Source organism: Bombina bombina, chromosome 2 (genome assembly GCF_027579735.1).
Source record: "Bombina bombina isolate aBomBom1 chromosome 2, aBomBom1.pri, whole genome shotgun sequence".
Taxonomy (NCBI): Eukaryota; Metazoa; Chordata; class Amphibia; order Anura; family Bombinatoridae; genus Bombina; species Bombina bombina.
Window position 1 is genome coordinate 341,865,081 of NC_069500.1, and position 27,085 is coordinate 341,892,165.

Consider the following 27,085-nt stretch of genomic DNA (forward strand, 5'->3'; position numbering starts at 1 on the left):
TCTCGCGCATGCGCAATCAGCTTCTGCGCTTGTCATCATGGCGGCGCGGGGACATGTGCAGGATCCTAACGACAGGCGACTTAGACCCATCTACGGTGAGTTACCTGTGACTGACAGGCTAAGGAGACAGACGTCTCGGGTGCTCGGTGCATAGCAGGGAGTGCAGGTGTGGTGGGCTGGAGGAAGCGACTTCCAGGGATGTGGTTGTGAAATAGGCCGCGGTGCCAGCCTGAGCTAAGTGTGATGAAATGCTCGGATGAATGGCTTTTAGAGCAGGTGACGGAAAGTGCTGCTCGGGAGCCAGCGAGACCGGCTGATATGTCGTAGGCGGAAGTGTCTGCTATACGGCGTGTAACAGTATTGCCAGTCTGTGCATCCCACAATACTTTGATTCATTCTTTACACTGCTTCGTTTCATTTACCATAGAAAATCCGGCATTACTAAGCACGAGTAACTAATACAGTAACTGTCGTGATTGTACGTGACACCTGTCACTCATTTTTAGTACTTACAATTAATGGTTTGACTCACATTAACATAACCACAGCTAGGAGGTGTTGTTAGACCGGTGTTAAAATATTAACAGCATAGTATAAATTTACGCACACACACCTATACCAGATTAGCCAACTCTAAAAATGTCCATAGTGTGCAATATTTTCTGATCGTAGGATATCACACAATAGTCAGTCTCTTTATTTTTCCTTTGCATTATTTGCACTTTTATAAATTGTCAGGGGATTATCATCACAAACAGGGCTACTTTCTCTAATATAGATTGAGAAATATGCAACAAGTTTGCATTTGTCATATCAAACACATTGTGATACTGTCACATTAAAACACTAAAATGTTAAATAGCAACATCTACAAAAGCTAGATGTAAAACAAAAAAACAAAAACCAGATTCGTCATAGATGATTCCTATATTTCTAAAATGAAAGAACTTGAAAATGTCAAAAATATCTATCATCTCGCTCTCTTGCTGAGTACATAAGGTTATCTAACCAGTTTTCCACACAACCTTATTTTGATAAACTCTCTATTTTATTGTCTGATTTATATCTGTCTCTAATTATTATTCTCAGCAGAAGACAGATAAATAGAAAACTATTTCAAACATGGTGGTGCCTTTGCACTTATATCTTCAATAGTTAAATGAGATCTTAAAATTGCATGCTCTATTTTAGGTTCAGCACCTGGGCAGTGCTTGCTGATTGGTGGCTATATATATAGATGTGTGTGCTTCTTTTAGTTTACCATAAAAAATACGGCATTACTAAGTATGAGTAACTATTACAGTAGGTGTGTGTGTATGTACTGTATGTATTATACATACACACTCACCCACCCCTGGCTGTTTTTAAGCTAACATTAGTAATTATTAAAATTACATTGGAAAGTTTTTTTTTTAATTTTTTAAAACTTCTCTATCTGAATCCTGAAAGAAAAAAGTGTTTTATGTCCCATACTAGAACCAGCGCTTATTAAATGTAAAGAGATAAGGGGGAATCAGCAGGGGATTAGATACATAATCATAGAGGTAAGAAGTATATTAATATAACAGTGTTGGTTCTATAAACCTGGGAAATGGGTTATTAAGGGATTGTCTATATTTTTAAGTAATAACAATTGTCAAGTAAACTGTTCCTTTAAAGTGCCAGTACGAAGAGTGGTTGCTACAGGCCTTGTGACAGAGACTCCAGTAAAGAATATGACATTAAAGGGACATTCCAGCCAACATTGGATATGGATGCATTTCAGCTTTGAATAGAAGCATTTCTCTAATATACATGTATTAGCAAAAATGCTTCTTATAAACGTTATAGCTGTTTCAAAGGTATATTCAAGTATACACCATGTACCAGAAGTTTAAACACAGCAGTTAAAATACAGACAGAGAGAGCAATTCATTTTTCTACTGAGGAATGTCCCTTTAAAAGGGGATGATACTGTTCACATGCATATTCTATAATCGCCCATGTTAAAGGAATATTCCAGCTAAAATTGGAATCCACATGGGTGCATTTCAGTTTTGAATAGAAGCATTTTTGACGATACATGTAAATTGCAAATATGTTTCTATTCAAAGATTTGATTAATCTGCGCATTTACATTTTTACCGGAATACCCCTTTAACTTGGCAACCCAGTTTTTTCACTTTAGTATTCTTGCTCTGACCCATTCCTTTTTCCATTGTATGTGCAGTGTTTTCTGGCAACTTTACAATTAGTCATCCAGCTGAGGTGGGGTTCCTTTGTCAGCCTGTAAAGGATTGACAGTGCACCTGTCCTATACAGGGTGACCCACTCAAAACAGTGAATACTATGTTTCACTTCCAATTCTAGCTTAGATTTAAAGGGACGTGTAAGTCAAAATTGAACTTTCATGGATCAGAGACTTTTCGATTTACTTCTATTCTCAAATTTACTGCACTTGGTAGTATCCTTTGTTGAAAGCATACCTAGGTAGACTCAGGAACAACAATAGACTACTTGGAGCTAGCTGGTAATTGGAGGCTGCGGAATTTGGCGGTGCTATACAAATAAATGATAATACTAATATACCTCTTGCTATTGGCTTACCAAATTTGTTCCTAGCTATCAGTAGTGCATTTTTGATCTTTGTTTAATCCAACAACAGGATAATATAAAACACAAACACTTCCGATCATTTTATGTATGCACTTTTTATTTCCTTTGAAAGTGAGTGTGGATCTAGTTATCCTAGTATGTTTACAATCGTGTGAGCTTAGGTGATGGAAAGCCCTCTTTTTGCTTTTCTAAATTTTTCAATAAACCGAAGACTATTTTTTTAAAAGGGCATTAATCACCTCTGTTTTTTGTTTACAAATTGTGCTTGTCCCATGTTTCTAGAGGGGCCATAAAGCAAATTTTGTAACATAAGTTTTTAAAATGCCGAAATTGAATAAACCAACTATTTAATTGGCAGCACTTGTAGGTGAAAGAATTTGCTTTCTGGCCTCCTAGGGAGATTTGGAAAAGCACAAAAACAAGTGATGTACATTCTATTTGTTAGCAAATTAATGCAGAATGTGGCCGCAGCTAGCGGCTTTCAGCTATTTTATGAGCTTGATTTCTTCTTGTGAAAGCACAATACAATAAGATCTGAATTTGCACATATCTGATATTAGATGTTGTTGGTGCAGCAAAAATAATTTGTTTGGCATCAGATAAATTACCAAGCTTGATTTACTAGCTAACTTATATATTAAGTATATTTCCCCACTGCTCTAAACATCCATATTAGATTACGCTTAAAAGAACATTCAATTTTGCTGCTAAATCAGTTTGAATTACATTTTGGAAGTGGTATTTATTCAACAAATATTTACACTGATCATTGATTGTCATAGTGGATCAGGTCTAAATCTGTATTTCAATGTGTGAATGAGTAAACACTTAATCCATATGCAGTGATGCGCTTGCACATTACTTTTGTTATTTAATTTTAATTCCACTGTATCATTTTCTTGTAGATTTTCTGGACAATGGAAACAACAAGATGGCAATCCAACAGGCTGAAAAGCTGCTTAAAAAACACAAAGATTTGCACTGTGCCAAGGTGACTTTTTTTTTTTTTTTTCTTCATGGACTGTTTCTTTGGCTTGTATGCATGTCGCATTTTTTTTAACCTGTTGTATATGTTTAAACCCAACTCCTGTAACAATGTCATACATCTTAGTTTTCTCTACGGACAATTTTGCCAGGTGGGTGGCATTAGGAAGTAGACAGTTGGAGCCGTGTAAATTTACATTTTAGCTGGGTGGTCAATAAAATTAGCCATGCTGTGTGCCCATTAAATAGGTCCAGGGGAGAAAACTGCATCTTCATAGACTTATATTTTATAAATCTTAATGAATTTGTTTGTATGCACACTGATATCTACTCCTAAAGCCTTTGTTTTTGCCCCCCCTATAAAACATAGGAATAAATACCACAGGTATAAGCCAAAGGTTAATTTCGTAGAACGTTTTAAGTGTAGCTGCAAAACTTGACAGGGAAACAGTGCATGGTATTGGGAGTTTGCCTCCTCTTTCATCAGCCATTCAGGTCTGTTTTTCTCCCCAGGGTCCAAAATGAGAACCATTGCATCACATGTAGCTTTACTTGGCATCTGTTCTTTGTATTTTAGGTGCTTAAGGCTATTGGTTTACAAAGAACTGGGAAGCAGGATGAAGCATTTGCACTGGCACAGGAGGTAGCAGCTCTAGAGCCCACTGATGATAACTCTTTACAGGCCCTAACCATTCTTTTCAGGGAAATGCACAGACGTAAGTACTTGTAGGTGTTTTTTTTTTTCTGTTTTAAAACTGTTATATAATTGAATTTGCTTTTGTAGAAGATATTTTACTGACCGAATCCTACTGATTCATGCATTCTATCAGGGATTCACAAATCCTTTGAACCAAGGAGTCATGTCTCCTAGAATTGTATTTCTAGCTTTGCGCAGTTAGTGGTAGAATGTCCTAGAGTTTGTGCTTAAGGTTGGTGAAGAGCCTTCGGGTTTGTGTGTGAGAATGGGACAGCGTCTGGAAGTGTTTATAAGGGTGGTCTGGAAGTGTTTGCATAATGGTGGCATAGTGCAGTGGTGAGCAACTTATTTTGTGGGTTTGTAAAAGAATGATACAAAAACATTTTAAATAAAACTGAATGATATGGAAATATTATTTTATTTTAGTAAAATTGTGCTTTTTAAAAAAAATAAATAAATAAAAAAAAAATTGAAAGACCCCATCACACTAATTTACAGCAAGTCACTCTTTGTCCTTAGACAGATCCTAGGAGTAACCCTTGTTTCTAGCAGTAGTGGGGGGTACCACAGTGTGAGCAACCCCCATTTCCCAACCAGCATACGTGGCGCACTGATGGTCAGCGTTACACATCTTGCCAATATGATTGCTGACTGACAAGGTGGGGAGTTCTCTAGAGTCTCAGGTAACATCATTGTTCTTGTGCCCCCCCACAAGCGTTAGAGACCAGGGTGATCCCCAGAGTCCATCCTGGGACAGGGTTAGTACTAGGCATGTGCAATTTACAGTTTAATTAGCTGCCAAATGCGGAAGAAGGTAGCCACTTGCTGCATTCGGTTCTTTTCAGAGCCCGATTTCTTCTAGTGAAAGTGCAACACACTAAGTTCTGTGCAAATCCAGGCAAGTGACTGCCTTCTTCCTCATTTGGCAGCTAACGAAACAGAAGAATGCACATGCATAGTGCCCTGTGGGGCGATTTGCTGTAAAGAAGGGAAGGAGAGACCGAGATTATTTTACATTTTTATAAATTCTGCATTAAATAATAAAAAATTTTTTTTAAATAAAAACATTTTTTTTTAATAAAACTGAAGGGCATCGGACAATTGTCCCATCCTTTCACTAACCCCAGACAAAGGTGACCAATCACTTTTTCCTCCACTTTGGGGAGAGGTGATTAGCTGTATTGTAACATGCCCAGTTACAATGTGCTGTAAGGCTCCATAGGTTATTACACTTTACATATTTTTCTCTGCCTCTCCCATAATTAAAAAGTAAACCAGTCTTTTTAATCAAATCCTAAATGTCTGTGGCAAATGTTAGTTTAGGGTTGTTACACACAGTGTTTGTGAACCACTAATGTAAAATGAGCAATTTTTTTTTAAAAGGGGTCAATCACAATCCTTGAGAAAATGTTGTTTTTTTTCTGCCTATTATTCCATTAAAGTCTTTTGGGATTTGCCAGATAAATCATTTGATAACGGATACCTGCCATTAGTGTGTCCTGGTTTCATGGATATTTGTGTTTAATTCATAGATTACTTTGGTATTAACTTATTTTTGACTTTTGTATAAGAAGGAATGTTTGTGAATCTGACCTGAAGTTGATAGAAATACATTTTTAGTAGCGGCTACGATCCTCAAACTATACCTTATTTCCCGTCTCTGAATCCTTAATTTTCTATACGATTTTGTTTCTAGCGGAATTAGTCACTAAACTGTATGAAGCTGCTGTGAGAAAGGTCCCTACTAGTGAGGAGTACCATTCCCACCTTTTCATGGCATATGCCAGAGTAGGAGAGTACAAGAAAATGCAGCAGGTAAGGACACCATTTTCACAGTGCTACTTAAAGGGATATTAAAAACAACATACAAAATGATTGAGGAAGATAAATGTAATATACCTTTTGAAGAGTGTGCTTGTCCCACTTGTTTCAGAGAGGCTGAACTGTCTACATCTTAGTTAAAGGGACATAACTGTAAGAAATAAACATCCATAGTGCTCATGCACCCTTTACAATCCACATATTCATTATATCTTAAGTAGAGCACAGGTGAAATAATCATCTGAAGGGTGAGAGCAGGTTAGTAACCATGGTTACTGATTGGCTGATTATTTACCTGTTCTCTAGTTAAGCTATAATGAATATGTGGCCTGTTAAGGGTCCTGAGGAATGGAGTTGAGAGGCACTGAGCTAGAGCATGCAGTTTTAAGAGTTTTCACTATATCTGTTATCAAATGTACTTTGTTCTCTTGGTATTGTTTGTTAAAAAGCACGTCTAGTTAGGGTCAGGAGCAGCAAAGCACTAATAGGAACTAGCTGCTGATTGGTGGCTACATACATATGATTTTTGTCATTGGCTCACTTGATGTGATCATTTAGCACCCAGCAGTGCATTGCTGCTCTGGAGTTGACTTTAGTTGTTTAAACCCTTTGCAGCGGTAAAGCATTTTATTATTGCAATATTGCTTGCATACGACACATTATAGCATTTTATTTTTGCACTTTTATGTCCTATTAAGTTTGAGATCTATCTAAGCCTACAACCTTCAACACTGAGGCTAAAAATGTATTAACCAGCAACTAAAGTCAAAATTATAGTTTCACGATTTATATAAATCACATAATTTAAAAAATAATTTCCAATATACTTCCATTATAAAAATGTGCACATTCTTTTTATATGCTCCTTCTGAGCATGTGCAAAGTATATACGTATATGCATTTTATGATTGGCTGATGGCTGTCGCATGAAACAGGTGTAGGGAAAATTTGGATTAGTTTTGAAATTTGCCAGAAAATATTCTACTTCTCATTTCAAACTCAAGTAAGTGCTATTATGTTGTCTTTTAATTGTGCATTTGTCAGTTATTCAATTCCACTGTAGTGGTTCTTTAAATAGAGATGAAACCCACATTTTTTCTTTCATGATTCAGATAGAGCATTCAGTTTTAAACATCTTTCTAATTTTTTTTTTTTTTTAAATTAATTTTTATTGAGGAATTGGCATACACAACATGTTATACTAGTGAAGGTCACATACAATTACAGTAGAGTAGTTAAGGCAAATATCTTAAGAATAGAAGTAAAAAAAATACATATAATTGCCTGAAGTAATGTGATCTACATAATGATCCTCTTTTTCTATATTTGTCAAAGAATATTAGATGTACTTTTGTGAAATGTGTATAATGAGGTGTAGAAGAACAGCAGGCAAAAGCTGCTAATGTTTAAAGTTCGGGTTGGGGCGGGACATTTGTGGTGAATATAGATTATGGGAGCCGAGGCGACAGAATAAGCTATAACCTGAGCTAAGGTGTAAGGAAGACCTCATCCTACGATCGTTATAATTAGTTAAGCTAAATGTGCCCGATTAGTGGTTGAGGGGAAGAGAATGTGTTCTGACCAATATTTGAAAAACTTATTGAACTTTAGTAACTAAACTATGGGTAAATAAAAATATGTAACACTTAATGAAATACTGTAGCTTTTAGTTATATGAGGCACTGATCAGCAATAGTCTGCTATATTATGCCATCTTATGTCCCTGTTTGAGGGGACTAGATGAGATCAGGATATAAACTACTTTCGTGGCCGCTAACTTAGTGTAATCTAGCGGTATATGTTGGGGCTATCTAGCTAAGTTATCTATTCAGGATATGCAGATAGAGCCGATAATCATTGTCACTGGTTGCTATTGTATTTTCATTTCACTCCACCTACTGAGGAAGAGCGAGGGGCACATGTCTCCATATGTAAGCAGGAGGAAGCAAATTATTAAGCGTGCAATAGAGTAAATTGTACTTTTCTTGATAATATACACAACCATCTCAAATACAGGAACAAAGAGACAAGTATTAGGTACTTTTTTGCTAGTCAGAATACAGTTGTGACAAACCTCAAAAAGTGAAGAGCAAAGAGGATGAATTCTAGCTATACAGTATATTTATAAAGAAACTACTAATGCTAGGCATATGACTATATAATCCAGTAGCCCCGAGAGATACTGCCATGAGTCCCTCTACATTTAGGCATTTGTGAACCTCGTGGGATCGTGATTGTGACCGAGGTACTTAGCCAACTCCTTTCTTAAGTTTGTATCGCACTCCGGTCTTGTAGAAATGACCATTCAGGAGACTGTCATAATCAATATGAACATCGCATCTCCTCTGTAAGTCTGGGGTAGTAAGACTCACTAATGAACTGCCAGGACACATCTCATTGGAGCCGCGGTACAACCCTCTGTCTGTTGCTCCTCAAAGACTTGACAACCGCCCCGGCAGATATGTCGTTTTTTTGTTCGAGTAGGCAGGATGGGTACTTGATGTATAGAGTTCCATTCAGTTTTTGGGGTAGACATTCCGCTGTTCTCAGGCAAGTTTATGTCTGTCGTAGTTGAAGAATCATATATAGTCATCTGGTCAATTTGGAGGGTATCGCATAGGAATCTCTCAGCAATTTGGGGATCAGTTGCTGGTCCGATGTGGGTATGATCCAGAGGTATCAGAGCACTCTAACAGTCGAGCCACTGGTACATTGTGCTGCTTCTGAGTCGCCTACGCTATATCATTGCTCGCAGTAGTAGCAAGGTCAGGAGCAAATGCAGCCTCTATCTCCTTGATAAGGCTCCTTAAGTGATCTGCCAATTGAGTGCTCAAGCCTTTAAACAGCATATCAATTCTAGTCTCCATGTTCAGAGTCCCAAAGAAAAAAAAATACCAATCCGCTGGAAACAGATTTAGTGACTCTATTGAAGGCAGAAAATTAGCGGTTTGCCGGTCTTATTCAATCTGTTAGCTTCCACGTGGGCCAAAAATGGCGCTCTCAAAAGTTCTAGTTGGCAAGAAAGGTTTTAAGACCGTGAAGTGTTGTCTGTCTATTGTCTCACTCTTTATATTTAGATGTTTAGGTCGTCTGGGCTTCCAAATTTTCAATAGTGATAGAATATTTGGGCTTGAACGGTCGCCAAGCTTGTTTTTAATAGATAGTATAGCCGGAGCTGTTATGATGTGCGACCGTTCATCTCCAAAGTTAGCTCCGTCCCCCATCTTTCTAATTTTATTGTATTATGAAGTGTTGTTTGTTCTCTTGGTATATTTTGGTTATAAGCAGGGATGTAAGCTCAGTACCGTGCATGTGTCTGAACCACTATCTGGCAGCAGTTTTGCAAGAATGTTTTCCATTTGTAAGAACACTAGATGGCAGCACTTTTTTTTTGCCATGTAGTTCTCCAGACACCGAACTAGGTATCTCTTCAACAAAGAATACCATGGGAGCAAAGCAAAGTTAATAGGAAACTTTTTAAAACTGTATGCTCTGTCTGAATAACAAAATCCATTTTTTGTTTTTTTTGGGTTTCATATCCCTTCAAGTAAAATACACATGATTTGCACCTTTTACTGCCCTAAAATTGGGGCACAAATTAGATCTCATATTTATGAAAAGAGATTTCTCCAAAAAATTAATTGATAGGCTAGTAAGATCACATGTAAAACCTCACAATTTGTGCATAGATTGTATGGAATTTCCTATGCCTCCATTGACTTCAATAGAAATCCTGATTAGTTTGACTAGACATTAGGAGATCCATGCACAACACAGGTTTTCAGTCAGTTAAAATATGTATTTATTTAATTTCATGGTGTGTATGTTTTTTGCCAAAAAAGGGTCAACTATAATTTGTAAATATTTAAAATGTATTTTTTTCCCCTTTTTGTATGGATCTGAATTAAAGGGACAGTCAACACCAGCATTTTTTGTTGTTTTAAAAGATAGATAATTCCTTAACCCCTTGAGTGCTAACGACGGCTCTGAGTCGTTGCAGAGTTTCCCACTCTGGTGCTAACGACTGCTCAGAGCCGACGCTAGCACTCTCCCACCTTAAGGGAGATCTAGGGGCTCCCACCAGCTCCTATCTCGGCGATCAGGCCTGCATAGGGACAGGCATCGCCTGGGCTTCACGTCACGCAGCTTTATTTATAATTCACAATGTTGAGTATAGGAGCAGGGGGTATGCTGCTCAGAAGCCTGTATCTCATCTAACCTTTCCAACAGTGTAAGTCTTGGGGATCTGAAGAAAAAAAATAAAAAAAAATCATTAAAACAGCTTAGCACCCAGGTGGGAAAGTGCTTAGCACTTAAAGGGTTAATGACCAATTCCCAGTTTTGCATAACCAACACAGTTATCATTATACACATTTTACCTCTGTAATTACCTAGGCAGTCTGCTTAGGCCTCAGCAGACTGCCCCCTTATTTCAGTTCTTTTGACAGACTTGCATTTTAGCCAATCAGAGCTGACTCCACGGTAAATTCACGTGCATGAGGTCAATGTTTTCTATATGAAAACGCATGAACTAATAATTCAACTAAGAATACCAAGAGAACAAAGCAAAAATGGTGATAAAAGGAAATTGGAAAGTTGTTTAAAATTACATGCCCTATTTGATTCATGAAAGTTTTTTTGGACTTGACTGCCCCTTTAAATTAAGATTGGATCAAAAAGGGGCAATAGAAACAATATTCACACCATTGATAAATTTTACTTTGTAAGTAGGTTAGCTCAGAGAGCATAAGGTTATTCACACCTGTCCCTAATTGGCTACTGCAGTAGAAACTTGGAACCTTGTTTTACCAGCCTTTTCAAGAGGTATATCCCTGAACTATTCTTGGTTTGTAAAACCTTGTAAATCGTGCTTCCAAAATGATAGTAAAACCCTTATTTCCTTCTTAGTTGATGAGAATCCATAGCTTTATAACATGCGGGCTATATTCCAGCCTTATCAGGAGAAGGTTAAGAACATCACAGACCTTTTGTCCTTCCCACTCCCTCTCCAGTTTTATTCTTGGCCTCCACAACAAGAGAGGTTGAAAATTTCAAAGGTGCTCTACTATCAAGAGTTTATTATTTTTCCATATGATTTGTGGGCTCAGACCTGACTTAGGACCCAGTACCCCTAGGAAACTTCACTCCAAGAAGATTAAAAATAGACTCGGAGTGAAAAAGGGGTAAGGATTACCTCTGTTATGTGCTTTCTATTACACTAGTGGGTAATCTAACAGCCATAACTGCCCTCTGGCTTTGTGGGGACCTGTCCCTAGCCTCCACCTGAGGGGTTACAGGTATATCTGCAGAATCCTCTGCAGTATATTTACTTGCACTGGATGAATTCAGATAAGTGCAATGGGGCATGCATACAGTATATGTACCAAATCTGCAAATGTAAACATTTTGCAGACACGTTTTGTATTGTATTTATATAGTTTTTTTGTATTACCAGTACAAATGTTTCCACCTAAGCGTATTTTTTTTTTTTCCTTTCTATAATTTTCCTGTTAAACAACAGAGATACTGTTTTGATAGAACAGGGTACTTTTATGTACATTTTCTAATCCATGCACTTTTATGTATGCTTTGTTGTCTGGTTACTTCTGACCTCATTAATATAATGTACTTTATCTAATCACATTATTGTAAATAGTATATAGTCCGTTTTTGACAGACCATGCTAATTTGAATTTATCTCATACTAAATTGTTTGTTCAGCTGCATGCAAACATGGATCTATGAAAATATTTTAGTTCTTGCATCAACACACATTGCTAGTCTCCATACACAGTATCTATGTCAAGCTAAGTATTAACATACCTAGTTTCACAAATAAGGAATCTAGAGTTTGATTTAGACCTGTGGATCCTGTTTTCATAGAAATATTGATGGCAGATAAGAGCCACAGGCCCAGCAAGTCTGCCCGATATCACCTAACAGTATAAACTTATCTAGTTCATAGGATAGCCTTATGCTTGTCCCAGGCATTTTTAAAGTCTCCCACAGTATTTCATTACTACCTCCTTGAGGAAGTTTATTCCATAACTCAATCACTCTTTCTGTAAAGAAGTGCTTCCTAAAATTACTCCTGAATCTGCTACCCTTCAGCTTGAGATCATGACCTCTTGTTCTTGAATTTTCCATTTTATGTAAAATACCCACAGCCTCAGTTTTACTAAACCCTTTAATGTACTTGAAAGTTGCTATCATATCACCTCTTTCCCTTCTCTCCTCTAAGCTATACATATTTAGGTCATTGAGCCTATCCTGGTGAGGTGTGTGTGTGTGTGTGTGTGTGTGTGTGTTTTTTTGTTTTGTTTTTTTACCATGTACTAATTTGGTAGCCCTCCTTTGCATAGATTCAAGTTTGTTAATATCCTTCTGAAGATATGGCCTCAAGAACTGCACAAAATACTCAAGATGAGGTCTAACTAATGATTTATAAAGTGGCATAAGAACCTTACTATTTCTGCAGCAAATACCTCTACATTCAAGTGTTCTGCTAGCCTTACTCGCTGCAATACTAATTTGTTTACTAAATTTTAAATCATCTGAAATAATAATTCCCAAGTCCTGTTCGTCATCTGTAACAGTCAGTAAAGTGTCATTGAGTCTGTAATTAACATTTGGATTTTTCTTCCCTAAATGCATTATTTTACACTTTGCTGTGTTAAACTTTAGATCCCAGTCGTTTGTCCAATCCTCCAATTGTTATATATCACTTCTCATTTTGGGCCCGTGTTTCTGGCATGTCTTCAGACTCGCTAGAAACAGCAGTTATGAAGCAGCAGTCTAAAGACCGCTGCTCCATAACCCTGTCCGCCTGCTCTGATGAGGTGGACAGAGATTGTCACAATTCATCCCGATTGGGTTGATTGACACCCCCCTGCTGGCAGGCCGATTGGCCGCGAGTCTGCAGGGGGCGGTGTTTTACCCGCAGCTCACAAGAGCTGCTGGTGCAATGCTAAATACGGAGAGCATATTGCTCTCCGCATTCAGCGATGTCTGTCGGACCTGATCCGCACTGTCGGATCAAGTCCGACAGACATTTGATAAATAGGCCTCTTTGTCTCTACAGTTCTCTATTATATGTGTGTTTTAACATATTTTTAATTATACAGAAGGTGTCTAATGCAAGTTATTCCTCAGCCCTCCTGTGCTTCAAGGAGAAAGCAGAGTTTTTTCAGGCAGCTTTTACAGTGTCTTACCAGGTTCCTATTTTCCTTCATGCTCTATAGCATTTATGCTTCCATTTTGTTTTCCTTTGTTTTCATTACTCACATCAGCACTCGCCTGGGCTGGCGCAGCATCTGGAGGTCTCATGCAATGAGTTTGGTTCCCTATGGAGGAGAGGTTACACCTTAACGTTCTGCAACTCCAAGTGTTTCTTACAGCTCTTCAGGCCATGGTCCATTCTCAGTCAAGTCCCATCTCCATTTCTGATCAGACATCTTTACAGCGGTTGCTTAAAGTGATTGTAAACTTTAATGAATTAAAGCCCAGTATCAAAAAAAATAATCTTAAAACAGGGGTACTTTAATTCATTAAAGTTTACAAAGATGCTTATTTTTTTTAAATGCTTACCATTGCGTTATGGTAAACTTAAAACTGGTTTCCACGCGCATCTCCTGCTTTCTATAGCAGATCAATGATGAATCCGGTTTCCTCCAATCGTTGCATGCCCCTTTGGGATCCAGCTCGTAGGGCATGCAAAGATTGGAGGAAGCCACATTTGTCATCCATATGCTAAAGAAAGCAGGTGATGCGGGTGGAGGATCGACGTTATGGATAACGCAATGGTAAGTATTTTTAAAAAAGCATCTTTGTAAATTTTGAGTTAAGTGCCTCTATTTTAAAGATTATTTTTTGATACATTAAAAACAGTGTAAAACAAGCTTGTTTCATACTGTTTTTAATGTGCTCTTGAGAGAGGCTATGTAATAGCTGAATTGCGTTGTGATTTCTTTAAATAAATCCTTGAAGCTGTACCTTATCTATGTCCTGCTGATGATTCAACAATAAATGCACATTTTTACTTGAATCCTGTGAGTATATTCTAATGGCGCTGCCAACTTTGTTGAAGTTACTGCACTATTGTAGACCTTTATTTTGGAGGTGAGAATGGTTGGAAGATCTTGTCCAGCAGAGGACATGGACAGCTTTTATCCCCTGAGTGACACAGCGCTGCCAATCTTGCTACAAATTTTTTTATCATAACATCTGGAAAGCTTACTTTCTTTGTTCTTCTGGAGTTTTTTTTTTTTTTCTTGGAAAGCCTTTAAAATTCCTATAATACTTAATTCAGGATGGACTAGATAAGGGCCTATCAGCTAGTTTTCTAAAGGGTCAGATATCAATTAACTGTTTTGTTTCACTAAAAGTTGGCTAAGTTGCCAGATGTTCACATTTATGTTCTGGTGAGAATGTGTCCTGTTAGACCAATTTCTCCTCCTTGGAACTTAAATTTAGTTATCTCTGCTCTCCTTTTGAACCTATGCATATTTAAGACTGTAAGCTGCTGTTCTGGAAGGTTCTTTTCTTCCTGTTGACCAAATATGATTTTCTTCCGAAGGTGGTATCCTCAGAAAATATTAATCCGGAAATAGTTGTTCCTCCTTATCCAAAAGAAAGATTACTTTACAACCTAGATGTTGTCAGAGCTTTAAAGTTCTATATTCGGGCTACTAAAGAGATTAGACAAACTTCCAGTTTATTTGTCCACTACTCTTGTCCTTGAAAGGGTCAGAAAGCTATGTCTGTGGCCCTGGCATCCTATCTTAAGCAGATTATTTGTAAGACTTAATTGGATGCGGTTAATCTGCCACCGAAAAGACTAACTGCTCACTACAACACTGGTTTTCAAACCTGTCCTCAGGCCTCCCCTTCACACTTTTTCCAAATTTTATCATTTTGACATTTATGCTTCTTCTGATGTTGCTTTTGGCAGGAAAGTCCTTCAGGCCTCAGAGTCCGGCAAATAGGAACTGCCTTTTCTTTCCTACCCATTCTTAACATGGACTCTCAGCTTTGGTATTGTATCCCACATGTTATGAAGCTATGGACTCTCATCAGCTAAGAAGGAAAAGAGAAATTAAACTTGCTGAATAATTTTATTTCTTTTGGACCGATGAGAGTCCGTAGCCCCCGTTCTATTTTTGTATATGGACGACAGTTCTCTTTTGCACCTTGTAACCCTGCTTTCTGTCTCTCCTCTGCTTGACTATACGTAAATGGGAGAGGAGGAGGAGAAGGGGCTAAAGCTCTGTGAGGGTTCTTGACCTTCTCCTGATAGACTGGAATATATCCCACATGTTATGAAGCTGTGGACTCTCATGAGCCCGAAGGAAATAAATTTATCGGTAAGTATAAATTCTGTTTTTGCTGTGCAGCGCTTAATTGCTGATATCTACCATGATCTTAATGTTCCGTAATAGAAATAAAGAATACTTTGCCATTTTACTTTTGAAGAAAACATACCCATTGCTTCTGCAACCTGAAGTATATAATTAATAGCAATTGATAGTAATTTTTTTATTTTGTCTCTCAAAATGTAGAAAAAAAAATCTTTTAAAGAATTTTGTTTGAAATTTAAAAATATCTGTTGCTCAAAAACATTTTTTTTTATAAAGATAAATGTCATTAACCAACATATCAACATAGATCATAAAATATAACAAATGATTACACAGATCAAAGATCAGTGAAGTGAATGTGGAAATCCGTAAAAGTGGTTAATTTGAATATGTCAAATGTCAATAAAGCTATGTTTAGGATTTGGTTAGCACTTTCGTTTTGTATGATTTACTATATACTTTGTATCTTTTGAATCTAAATCTTCATTCCCACACGTTTCCTCTCAACTTGTCCCTTCAGGTTTTGTGTGTGTGTGTTTTTTTTTTTTTGTTTTTTTTTTGTGTGTGTGCACGTCTACACTTCCTCTCTTTTCAACCCCTTCTCTACATTCCCCTGCTGCACTTAGATATGTTGATGGTAGATGGTACTACAACCATAAATTGGTGTTGTATAGCATCCCCCGAAACCATTGCTGGAAATAATATTTTTGCCTCATGTAACCAGAGTTTCACTTCTCTGAAAAAAACCCATACTTTGTGTTTTCACCATAAAAGTATTTTAAGGATAGGTAGAATATAGTACAGATGTGTCCTGCATGTATGTTTGTTTTTTATTTTTATTTTTTTAAATCTATTCAAGATTGATAAATGATATAGTATCACCTCATTTTGAAGTAGTTGTTGCCTTAAGAAATTCTGTCTGTGTTAATGTTTTTCCTACGATATTGCTGGAGACATAACATAGATCATACAACATGCTTTCAAAAAATAAACTTTTTAATGTATTTTCTTTTGTGAGCTAAAGTTAACTTCATCAGATTAATGCTAAAGTTTAAATGTTACTATTTCTTGCTTTGTAGGCGGGAATGGCACTTTATAAAATTGTCCCCAAAAATCCCTATTATTTCTGGTCTGTAATGAGCCTGATAATGCAGGTAAGGAGAAAGCAACATAAGACAGTTGTGTTTACTGAGAAAAGTAAATTATGAGTGTGTTATTACAAAAATAAATATTTAATTCTGGTTTAACAAAATTAAATAAATAAAAAAACTAAAACAACCAAAAAAAAATTGTATGCTGAGAATGTGTTGTGTTTTTATTAGACTAGTTTGTCATATTGGTCTATATTTATGGGATTCTGAACACTGATTTACTATTAAATAACAAAATGACTAATGTAGGTTTGAAGTGGGAACCCATAACCATAAAATACATTTTGAATTTCATGTACCCTTTAGTCTATTTCAGCACATGATGAGAATCTTTCAAAAACAATGTTTTTACCACTGGCTGAAAGGATGGTTGCGAAAATGGTAAAAGAGGACAAGATTGAAGCTGAAGCTGAGGTAATCATTTGCTTCAAAATAGATTATTCAATTACTTGTACATTAAGGTACTAGGAGTTTTTGTGTTTATATTTGTGACACGTCTCACTGCTAGCTGTTAGAAATTCTGGGTCATCTTTGTGATTTTCTCCCCAATCATTTTAATCAGAAGAAAATATATAATAAGATTTGCTAGTTCTCGACTACCACATTGCTTTTCACTTTGGATGATGGCTCTTGGTGGTTGTGCATTATAATCGGTTTATAGTGTGGGCTTGTTCCTTTTCTAGCTGATGATTTTTTTCTGATGCCAGCCTTTTATGACTGGATATACTAGCTCGCTTCAAAAAGTCCAGACACTTTCCAATTTTGTTCATATTACAAGACAGTGTTTATTACCTTTATGGGATATTTTCACATCCAGACACTGATGTTGTTGCCTAGTCAGACAGTGGCACAACCATTACATATATAAACCATCAACGCAGCTCTGGTGAGAAACATTTTACTGAGTTTAAGATGTCAAAAGTTCAAAAAATATAGTTTTACCCAGGGCTATGGTAGTCTTTTGGTGCAATTAATGATTTAAAAAAAAAAATCTGATTTTTTTTTTTTTTTTTTTTTTTTTTTTTTTAAATAAAATGCTTTTTGAGGAAAAATCTTTCTAAAGATAGTTTCTATTTAAGATGCATTATAATCTAAAGGTTATTCATCCTGAAATATAGATTCCTCATGCTCCCCCAGAGATTTCTGTAAGATTATTTTGGGCAATTTTTCTATCTTGAAGATATCCTATATTTTTGGTTTTGTAGTTCTCAAAACTGTAAATTTGTGTGTGCAGAAATAACATGCCCCTTCTTTACAGCAAAATTTTTATAAAATGAACATACAGAGTTGATAAATAGGCCTTAAAGGGACTTAATCATGAAAAAAACCTTTGGGTTTTAGATAGAGCATACAATTTTCAGATTTACTTCTATTATCATATTTGCTTCATTCTCTTGGCATCCTTTGTTGAAGGAGAGCAATGCTCTACTGGGTGAGACAGTGACAAGCAGCTATATCACAGTAGTGCATTGCTTCTGAGCTTACTTATGCAGGCTTTTCAACAATGGATACCAAGACAACAAAGAAAATTAAAAAATTTAAGTAAATCAGAAAATGTGTTCAAAAATTGAAAGTTTTAATTTTGATTTTATTGTCCCTTTAATGCCATTGCTCCCATGCAAATCTGTTTCAAGAAGTTCCATGAATAGAAGATTGTTTGGAGTGGAATAAATCTGCCCAAGGACCTAAGTGGGAGTAGGGAGGGCAAGCATTATCAATTAAATGTTATTTTAGTTAAATAAAACTATTTCAATTGATATTATTAAAGTAATTCTATGTTTTTCTCCTTCCATTAAAGTACAGGTGAAAAGTTGATCAAATATGAATAATTAACCAATTAAACTGGAGATAGTTCACCTCCAAATAATTTCATTCCATCTAGTGATATATAACCAAATCAGTAATGGTCTGAAATAAATGGAAAATGTATTATTCTAAAAATGAAAATCATGATTTAAATGTATTTACTTTGGCTATTGTACCGCACCAAGTATATATACGACCTAGCTTCAGGAAGCTCTAGCACTCCCAGCTGTTAAGTTACAGCCGAAAGCTGGAGCTCCTGAAGCTTCAGGCATCTGCCGCATATGGAGCCGGAGTGCGATCGGTGCTCCGCGCAGCTGTAATTAGCGGCCTTCTGATTTAGGGCAGATGCCTGATCGTTACAGATGGTGACACTGTGTGTGTCACTGTCTGTAACGATCTTCTTCTGGTGTGGGTGGGAGGCGGGTAGCAGGTGGGCGGTCCAGCAGGGGAGGTGGGAGGGCCCTACGCTGCAGTAAAAAATTAAAGGGACAGGGAGGGATGGGGCAGCTACGCTACAGAAAAGGGGATCTGTGGGTGTGGAAACCCCCCTAACTAAAGATTGCGGGAGGGGAGGACACTACGCTACAGAAATATTAAATAAAAAAATAAAATTAAAAAATATATATTTATTAAAAATAGAGCAGTTTATAGGTACTGGCACTAGTTCCTAAGATGTCACCTAACAGTTAGAGGGAGGAGGTTTAAAGAGCTGTTGGGGGGTATATAGGGATCCTACACTACAGAAAATATAATAATAACAAATATTTTTATAACAAAAATAAAAAAAGCCTTATTTTCATACTGGCAGACTGTCTGCCAGTACCTATGATGGGGCTTACTAGTGTGTGTGTGGGTGTGGGGGGGATTAAGAGAGCTGTTTGGGAGGGATCTACACTAAAACAAAGCTGCCTAATTAACCCCTTCACTGCCGGGAATAATAGAAGTGTGGTGCGCAGCTGCAATTAGCGGCCTTCTTATTACCAAAAAGCAATGTCAAAGCCATATACGTCTACTATTTCTGAACAAAGGGGATCCCAGAGAAACTTTTACAAACATTTGTGCCATGATTGCGCAAGCAGTATGTAAATAATTTCAGTGAGAAACCTAAAGTTTGTGAAAAAAAGTTCCTTTTTTCTTTTTATTTGATTGCATTTGCTGGTTAAATGGTGGCATGAAATATACCAAAATGGGCCTAGATCAATACCTTAGGTTGTCTACTTAAAAAAAAAACCAACATAGTTTTGACAGGTAAATTAAAAAAAACAAGGCTCTGTTTCTGTTTAAATGAGTGATAGCAAAAATGAATAAAATTTCTCTGGTATTTTGGGCTGAAAGTTCCGGTAGTGAAGGGATTAAATCACTCTTACTGACTAGTGATTTAAATAATGATTTAAATCAATTTGATTTAAATGAACAGTCTTGTCAAAATTGTACTTTATGATACATATAGGGCATATAATTTTAAACTACTCTCCAGTTTACTTTATAATCATTAAATAAATAAAAAAATTAAATTAAAAAAAAAAATATATTTTTTAAAAATAGAGCAGTTTATAGGTACTGGCAGACAGCTGCCAGTTCCGAAGATGGCACCTAACAGAGGGGGGAGGTTTAGAGAGCTGTTGGGGGTATATAGGGATCCTACACTTTAGAAAATATAATATAATTATTTTAATATAATATAATAAAAAATAAAAAAAAAGCCTTATTTTCATACTGGCAGACTGTCTGCCAGTACCTAAGATGGGGGTTACCAGTGTGTGTGTCAATTTGATTTAAACGAACAGTCTTGTCAAAATTAAACTTCATGATACAGATAGGACAAATAATTTTAAACCACTCTCCAATTTACTTTATAATCAACTTTTTTTGTTCTCTTGGTATTCTTAGTTGAAAGCTAAACCTAGGTAGGCTAGGCTCATATGCTAATTTCTAAGCCCTTGAAAGCCGCCTCTTATCTGAATGCATTTGATAGCTTTTCTCAACTAGAGAGCGTTAGTTCATCTGTGCCATATAGATAACATTGTGCTCACGCTCGTGGAGTTACTTAAGAGAAGGCACTGATTGGCTAAAATGCAAGTCTGTCAAAAGAACTGAAATAAGAGGGCAGTCTGCAGAGGCTTAGATAAAAGGTAATCACAGAGGTAAAAAGTATATTAATATAACAGTGCTGGTTATGGAAACCTGGGGAATGGGTAATAAAGGGATTATCTTTTTAAACAATAAAATTTCTGGAGTAGACTGTCCCTTTAAATCAAATCCACCCTTGTAGTTATCCATCCATGTTCACCAATCATGAATTTACTAGGTACTTCTTGCAAGTACCTAGTGAGCTTCATGTTTTGTGCCTTTATCTGTCCCTTGGGGTTTATCTTGCACCCTGACATTTATGCCTTTATAATCTCTTAAAGAAAAGTGAACATTTTTTCTAAACTCAATTTACATGTGATCTTGCTTGTAGGTGGAATTATATTACATGATTCTGGAGCGTTTGGGTAAATACGAGGAGGCCTTGGAGGTCATAAGAGGCAAATTAGGAGGTAAAAGAATATTGCTAATGAAAACAAATCTGATTATAATCAATAGAGAGGAAAACGGATTATGCTAAAGTGTATTTAAATATTTCCACACAAATATTTTTTCTAAATATATGAAGTTTAGATGTGCAGTTGTAATAACTCAACTAATTACATTTTAAATTTTGTGTTTTTACTCAGAGAAGTTGACCAGTGAGCTGCAGAGTCGTGAAAATAAATGTATGGCCATGTACAAGAAGTTAAGCAAATGGCCAGAATGCAACGCTCTTTCCAAAAGGCTGCTACTGCAGAAGTGAGTCTGTGCTTCACATGCACTGAGCCTGTGCTTATTTGAATGATTAAATATTTAGGGCTGGCAGAGCTAAATGTGTACTGTTGCTTCTTCCCTTCTAGACCTAAGATGTTCTGCAATAGTTTATTACTCCATAAAGCTTAGAATGTAAAAGAACCATGTGAACAAGGGCGCCTCCTAGTGTAACACTGATGATATGTGAGATTGGTATATACTTCTCAAAACATACAAGCGTGGCAGCACCCAATTGTGCTTAGTGGGGCGTACTGGGAACTCTGTGTCCCAGCTCACTGATCCAAAGAGCAGGGGAAATCCTCTTGACTGCTCCTATTGCTGTGAGCTGGATATTTAAAGCTCAGACTTCCAAAAATCTCAAAAAATAAGATTTTATTTTACAAATTCGTTTTAAAAAACAAAAGAGCACAAGCTGTACCCTAGCGTGTGGGGAAAAAAGAGGGGCGCCTCATGTGCGGGATCATCCAACATATGTATAAACTCAACACAATATGAGCCAAATGGATACTCACATGTTAATAAAGAAACCTAATGTGCAGGTAGATGCAGGCTGTAGATTGATAGGGTGTAACAGCTGACCCACAGCTGGAAGTTCTTGTGTGCTGTAGTAAATATGAAGCATAGACAACAAGCACTACATGTGCAAATCAATCAGAGTATAACCATATGTAATTAGTGCCAAATGGGTACTCACATGCTGACCAAGCACACCAATGTGCTGGTAGAGGCAGGCTGACAGATTTATACAAGGTGTGTCAGCTCACCCCACTAAGGTTCTCCCAATGGTCCAGATTCAGGTGCAGGAAAATGCTAGTGATTGTACTCCAGTATGTAGTCAGTAAACACAAGCAGGTAAGGTGTTTCCACTCAACTTGAATTTTTTAAAAATTGTATTTATTATTTTTTTTAAAAAACAAGTACAAAAAGTGGAATAGGGGTATCCAAATATCCCCCTATCAATGCAACGCGTTTGTCGGCGCTATACGGCAGTTTCCTCAGGCATAATATTCACCTCACCAATAAACCTGCTTTTTTATAGCTCCTACCTAACACAAATGAACCAAGTCCTCCCTTTTAGGGGGCGTGTTCTCTAATTAATTTGATACACCTGCACACTCAAAGTCTACCTGTATAAACATCCAAAGTTGTCCATACTGCATCAAACCATATATACATATATTAGGCAGCAATCATAGAGAACAATGTATACCCCATAACATCAAAAATAAACAAACATTTCATTTAATTTTACATCTAATCAGCTTCTTCATTAACAATTTTAACAATAAAACACGGAAGTGTACAATGCTCAGTGTAGAAACAATCCAGAGTGTGTGCAGACAACCGGACCCATATCTATAATATTCGGTCCTTATAAAAGGAGAATCGATGGGTGTTAAATGACAACTCAACAAATAAATAAAGGTAGGATTTGTGTAGACAAACATAAGCCAGTTAAGAGAACTTAAAAAGGACTGAAAATAACAATAAACTATATATATATATATATATATATATATATATATATATATATATATATATATATATATATATATATATATATAAATAAAAAATAGATGGAATGTTTTGTTTGTACACACACACAGGGATAATGTTATACATTTTGAGCTATATCTCACATAGAGATCAGACAAAGACTTATAAAGAGGGAGGACCCCATTATTTATTGAAAGATAGGATGGAAATATTTGTGAAACAGAAATGGGTGCTAATTTAATCTCTTAAATAGTTAATGAAGAAGCTGATGAGATGTAAAATTAAATGTTTATTTTTGATGTTATGGGGTATACATTGTTCTCTATGATTGCTGCCTAATATATGTATATATGGTTTAATGCAGTATGGACAACTTTGGATGTTTATACAGGTAGACTTTGAGTGTGCAGGTGTATCAAATTAATTAGAGAACACGCCCCCTAAAAGGGAGGACTTGGTTCATTTGTGTTAGGTAGGAGCTATAAAAAGCAGGTTTATTGGTGAGGTGAATATTATGCCTGAGGAAATGGCCGTATAGCACAGAGAAACGTGTTGCATTGATAGGGGAATATTTGAATACCCCTATTCCACTTTTTGTACTTGGGTTTTTTTTTTTGTTTTTTTTTAATAAATACAACCTTACCTGCTTGTGTTTACTGACTACCTACTGGAGTACAATCACTAGCATTTTCCTGCACCTGAATCTGGACCATTGGGAGAACCTTAGTGGGGTGAGCTAACACACCTTGTATAAATCTGTCAGCCTGCCTCTACCAGCACATTGGTGTGCTTGGTCAGCATGCAAGTACCCATTTGGCACTAATTACATATGGTTATACTCTGATTGATTTGCACATGTAGTGCTTGTTGTCTATGCTTCATATATTTACTGCAGCACACAAGAACTTCCAACTGTGGGTGAGCTGTTACACCCTATCAATCTACAGCCTGCATCTACCAGCTCATTAGGGTACTTTATTTACATGTGAGTATCCATTTGGCTCATATTGTGTTGAGTTTATACATATGTTGGATGATCCTGTACATGAGGCGCCCCTCTGTTTTTTTTCACACTCTGCAGTTTACCCTGATCAGTCAGTGAGGAGTAGGCAGCCAACATTTGATAATCCAATTTGAGTAGAATTTTGTGATACCAAAGAAGTGCATCCTATGTACTTTGGGACTTTTTTTGATTTCTTGAAATTTGTATGTATGCCTAACATAGTTATTTGTATATTGTATATGGTACACTATTAACCACTAATATCTCTATCTTCTCATAAGTGCCCCCTTAAATTTCATTATATCACAACATGTACCCTATGTATATTAAACAGTAGTGCAACGCGTTTCTCAGCTCTCCTGGCTGTTTCCTCAGGCTTTGTTTGTTTGTTTCAGGTTTTGTGTATTTTTTGTTTTTGTTTTTTGTTTAATTATTAATAGTATTTTAATTTATTATAATTTTTATAGATTGTTGATTTTTACTATATTATCTTTATCACTTCACTTTGTGCAGGAGACAATTGAGTCTCATAATCAAACCAGGTGATTAGTTAAAAGCGCCCCCTAGAGTTGTAGCATTTTTGTTGTTGTCAACAGTTGAGTAACTTAAAGGGACATTAAACACTTTGAGATGGTAATATAAAATTATAAATTGTGTATATATAAAACAACTCTGCAATATACTTTCATTATTTATTTTGTCCTCTTTGCCTGTAATTCCATTCTGAAATTGTGAGCTTTTCAGTTCCTGTTAGAAATGGAAGTGCAGAACACTGTTAAATCCAGCACAACCATTGGCTGCACACTCTAGTGACCTTTTTATAACTGTCCCTAATTGGCCACAGCAGAGAAGGTAACACAAGTTACAACATGGCAGCTCCCAGTGTTTTATAGACACTAAAACTTTACACTTATTTTGTCACTTTTTAAACAACTAATGAAACTTTAAAAAATACATCTACGTGTTACTCATGGACTAATCTTTTCTTTGAATGCATCATTCTATCTAGCATGTATTTAGTGTTTAATGTCCCTTTAATATATGCCTGTAGGTAGCACATTTATACTTCAAATCATTTTTAAAACACTCTTATTTTGTTATTATATTCAGTTTATTTTATTTAAATAATAAATAAGAGGGATTTAACTCCACCTAAATCAGGGTACAACTTAGATTCAGCTCAAACCCTTGTAAAATTTGCAGTTAATAGAATGGTTGTAATCACAATCTGCCAAATCTTAGTCTTTACTTTCTGTGGTTTTGAATTGGACACGTGAGAGTGCTGCTGTTTGATATAACTGAATTGTGTGAGATCAGTTTGTACTACAACAAATTACAATTATTTAAAATATGTAATGTGACCCATTTCAGGTATTCTCTCACTGTTCTATTTCCAAAAAAAAAACTGTTGCCCTCCTTGTCCTAAACTCTTTTCAGTATATTGGGTCTACTAAAATTAAAAAAGCAGCTTACTCTGGTAGGCTGAGAAAACCTTGTCATTTGATTCCCAACCGAATAACTGAAATATCCAGACATAGAAATTAGTGAATATTTTTAGGTTTAGAATTGAAGCCCTTTGAAGCTAATATAGCTGCTTTTGGAAGGCACTTAGGGCTAGATTTATCAAAGGCTAGGTGAACTCTGTATGTTCTTCGCCTGTAACTGTGCCCCAGCTCGCCTCCGGAGAGGCGCATGTGTGCCTAAATTTATTAAAAAAATAGACTTAACTTTGTGCAGGCGAGCTGGGGCGTAATAATGATAAATTGCGCCTGTCGGAAAAAGCATTTACTCCCTATTTGTCACAGTACATCCCTATAAATACTTGCGCCGCCAAACGTTTTTTAGGTAACTATTTAGCTAATATTTATATTATATAATGTTTCTGTGCTGTTTGTGCCATATGTTGACACAAAAATAAAATATATCAATATATTGATACATATATATAAAACTTTTGGTACCATATGCGCCTGTGGAAGCGCAAATTACTGGGAATAACATTATCTTCTTTGCGCTGAACTTTTGAAAAATTAGTTAAAACAGTAAAGTACTGCATCACAAGATGTAAAAGCATGTATTAAAATGGTGTTCGACTCAGTCTGTATGGCGAAATATACAACACGCAATTACAGCCGGAATTATCGGCGCAAAGCAATGATGAATAAGCAACTGGGCGTATTTGTTAAATTACGCCTATTACTAATGTATATTGGTGCACTCTGGAGCGCGCCTGTGCGCCTAGGCGAATGCAAGTGGAGTGCGAAGAAGTTTCTTTTAGATTTGCGCAATTATAGGCGCAGAGTGCTTTGATAAATATGAGGATCCGTTTGTATGCGTTATTTTGGACGATATTACAGGAGAATGGCTTTGATAAATCTAGCCCTTAGTGGCAATCGGTCTGAATCTTCTAGATGTTCAATAATAAACACACAGAGATGTAAGAATCTGGATATCTAGAATGGAACATTGTGCTAACGGCCCTTAGGATGTACAGCCAAGTTCTAAAGGTTAAAGTTAATTTGATGCTGTTGCTTTAACTTCATGTCAGCAATTGAAGTAGAGCTATTAGTTTGCTTTACCTTGTTGACTGTTTATTTCCCTTTGCTGTAGCTCAGATGATTGGCAGTTTTATCTCTCCTACTTTGACTCAGTATTTCACCTTATTGATGAGTCTTGGACTTCACCAGCAGAAGGGCAGATGTAAGTAACAAAGTGTTATATGGAGTGGTTTGTGTAATTGTTTGTGTTTAAATACAGAACAAGCCTCTAATGCTTTCCTATTTGTTTAATTAACTCTTGAATATCCTTCCTTTCAGGTCCCTAGAGGGAGACTTGGACTACACTGTAGAGCAGACAGTGAGATTTATTGAAGAGCAGGTAACTGGTGCATCTAAAAGCTCTCGACTGCTTCGTGGGCCATATCTGGCCAAACTAGAACTAATTCAGCGACTAAGACAGCGAGGTTGTAATGATGAGCACAAGCTGGGTAAGTGAGAGCAGCCTTAGGGGACTTGGTATCTGCTGCTATATAGTGGTTGATTATAAAGAAAATAAGGTCAAATTCCTAGTACATAGGAGTAGAGTATTTTCTTGACATGCTGTTTCCTAGTGCCAATTTTATTTTCATATAATGTGGATTTTGTCTGAAATACTATGTTAGTGTAGCAATAATCTGACAAGACTGGTAATGGGTGCAAGAGCTAAACTACAGCTACTTCATGGCAGTGTTGTATATTCTGACCAAGTGAGAATTTCTAACGAGAGATTTGTGATTGATGCAGATTGATAGTGATTAAAGGGGGACATGAGACAATTTTTCTTTCTTTCTGGT

At 36.5% G+C, this 27,085-nt stretch overlaps 1 protein-coding gene across 1 annotated transcript in view; it reads left to right on the forward strand.

Annotated features, from left to right (window-relative positions):
* NAA25 (N-alpha-acetyltransferase 25, NatB auxiliary subunit) overlaps positions 1-27,085 on the forward strand; it is a 108,199-nt gene continuing 81,114 nt past the window's right edge. The window contains exons 1-10 of the mRNA XM_053701702.1: positions 1-95; positions 3,501-3,586; positions 4,157-4,295; positions 5,973-6,091; positions 16,533-16,607; positions 16,911-17,018; positions 20,872-20,950; positions 21,128-21,239; positions 26,365-26,454; positions 26,571-26,740. Coding sequence (XP_053557677.1) covers positions 38-95; positions 3,501-3,586; positions 4,157-4,295; positions 5,973-6,091; positions 16,533-16,607; positions 16,911-17,018; positions 20,872-20,950; positions 21,128-21,239; positions 26,365-26,454; positions 26,571-26,740 — 1,036 coding nt within the window. The 5' untranslated portion in view covers positions 1-37. The remainder of the gene's footprint in view (positions 96-3,500; positions 3,587-4,156; positions 4,296-5,972; positions 6,092-16,532; positions 16,608-16,910; positions 17,019-20,871; positions 20,951-21,127; positions 21,240-26,364; positions 26,455-26,570; positions 26,741-27,085) is intronic.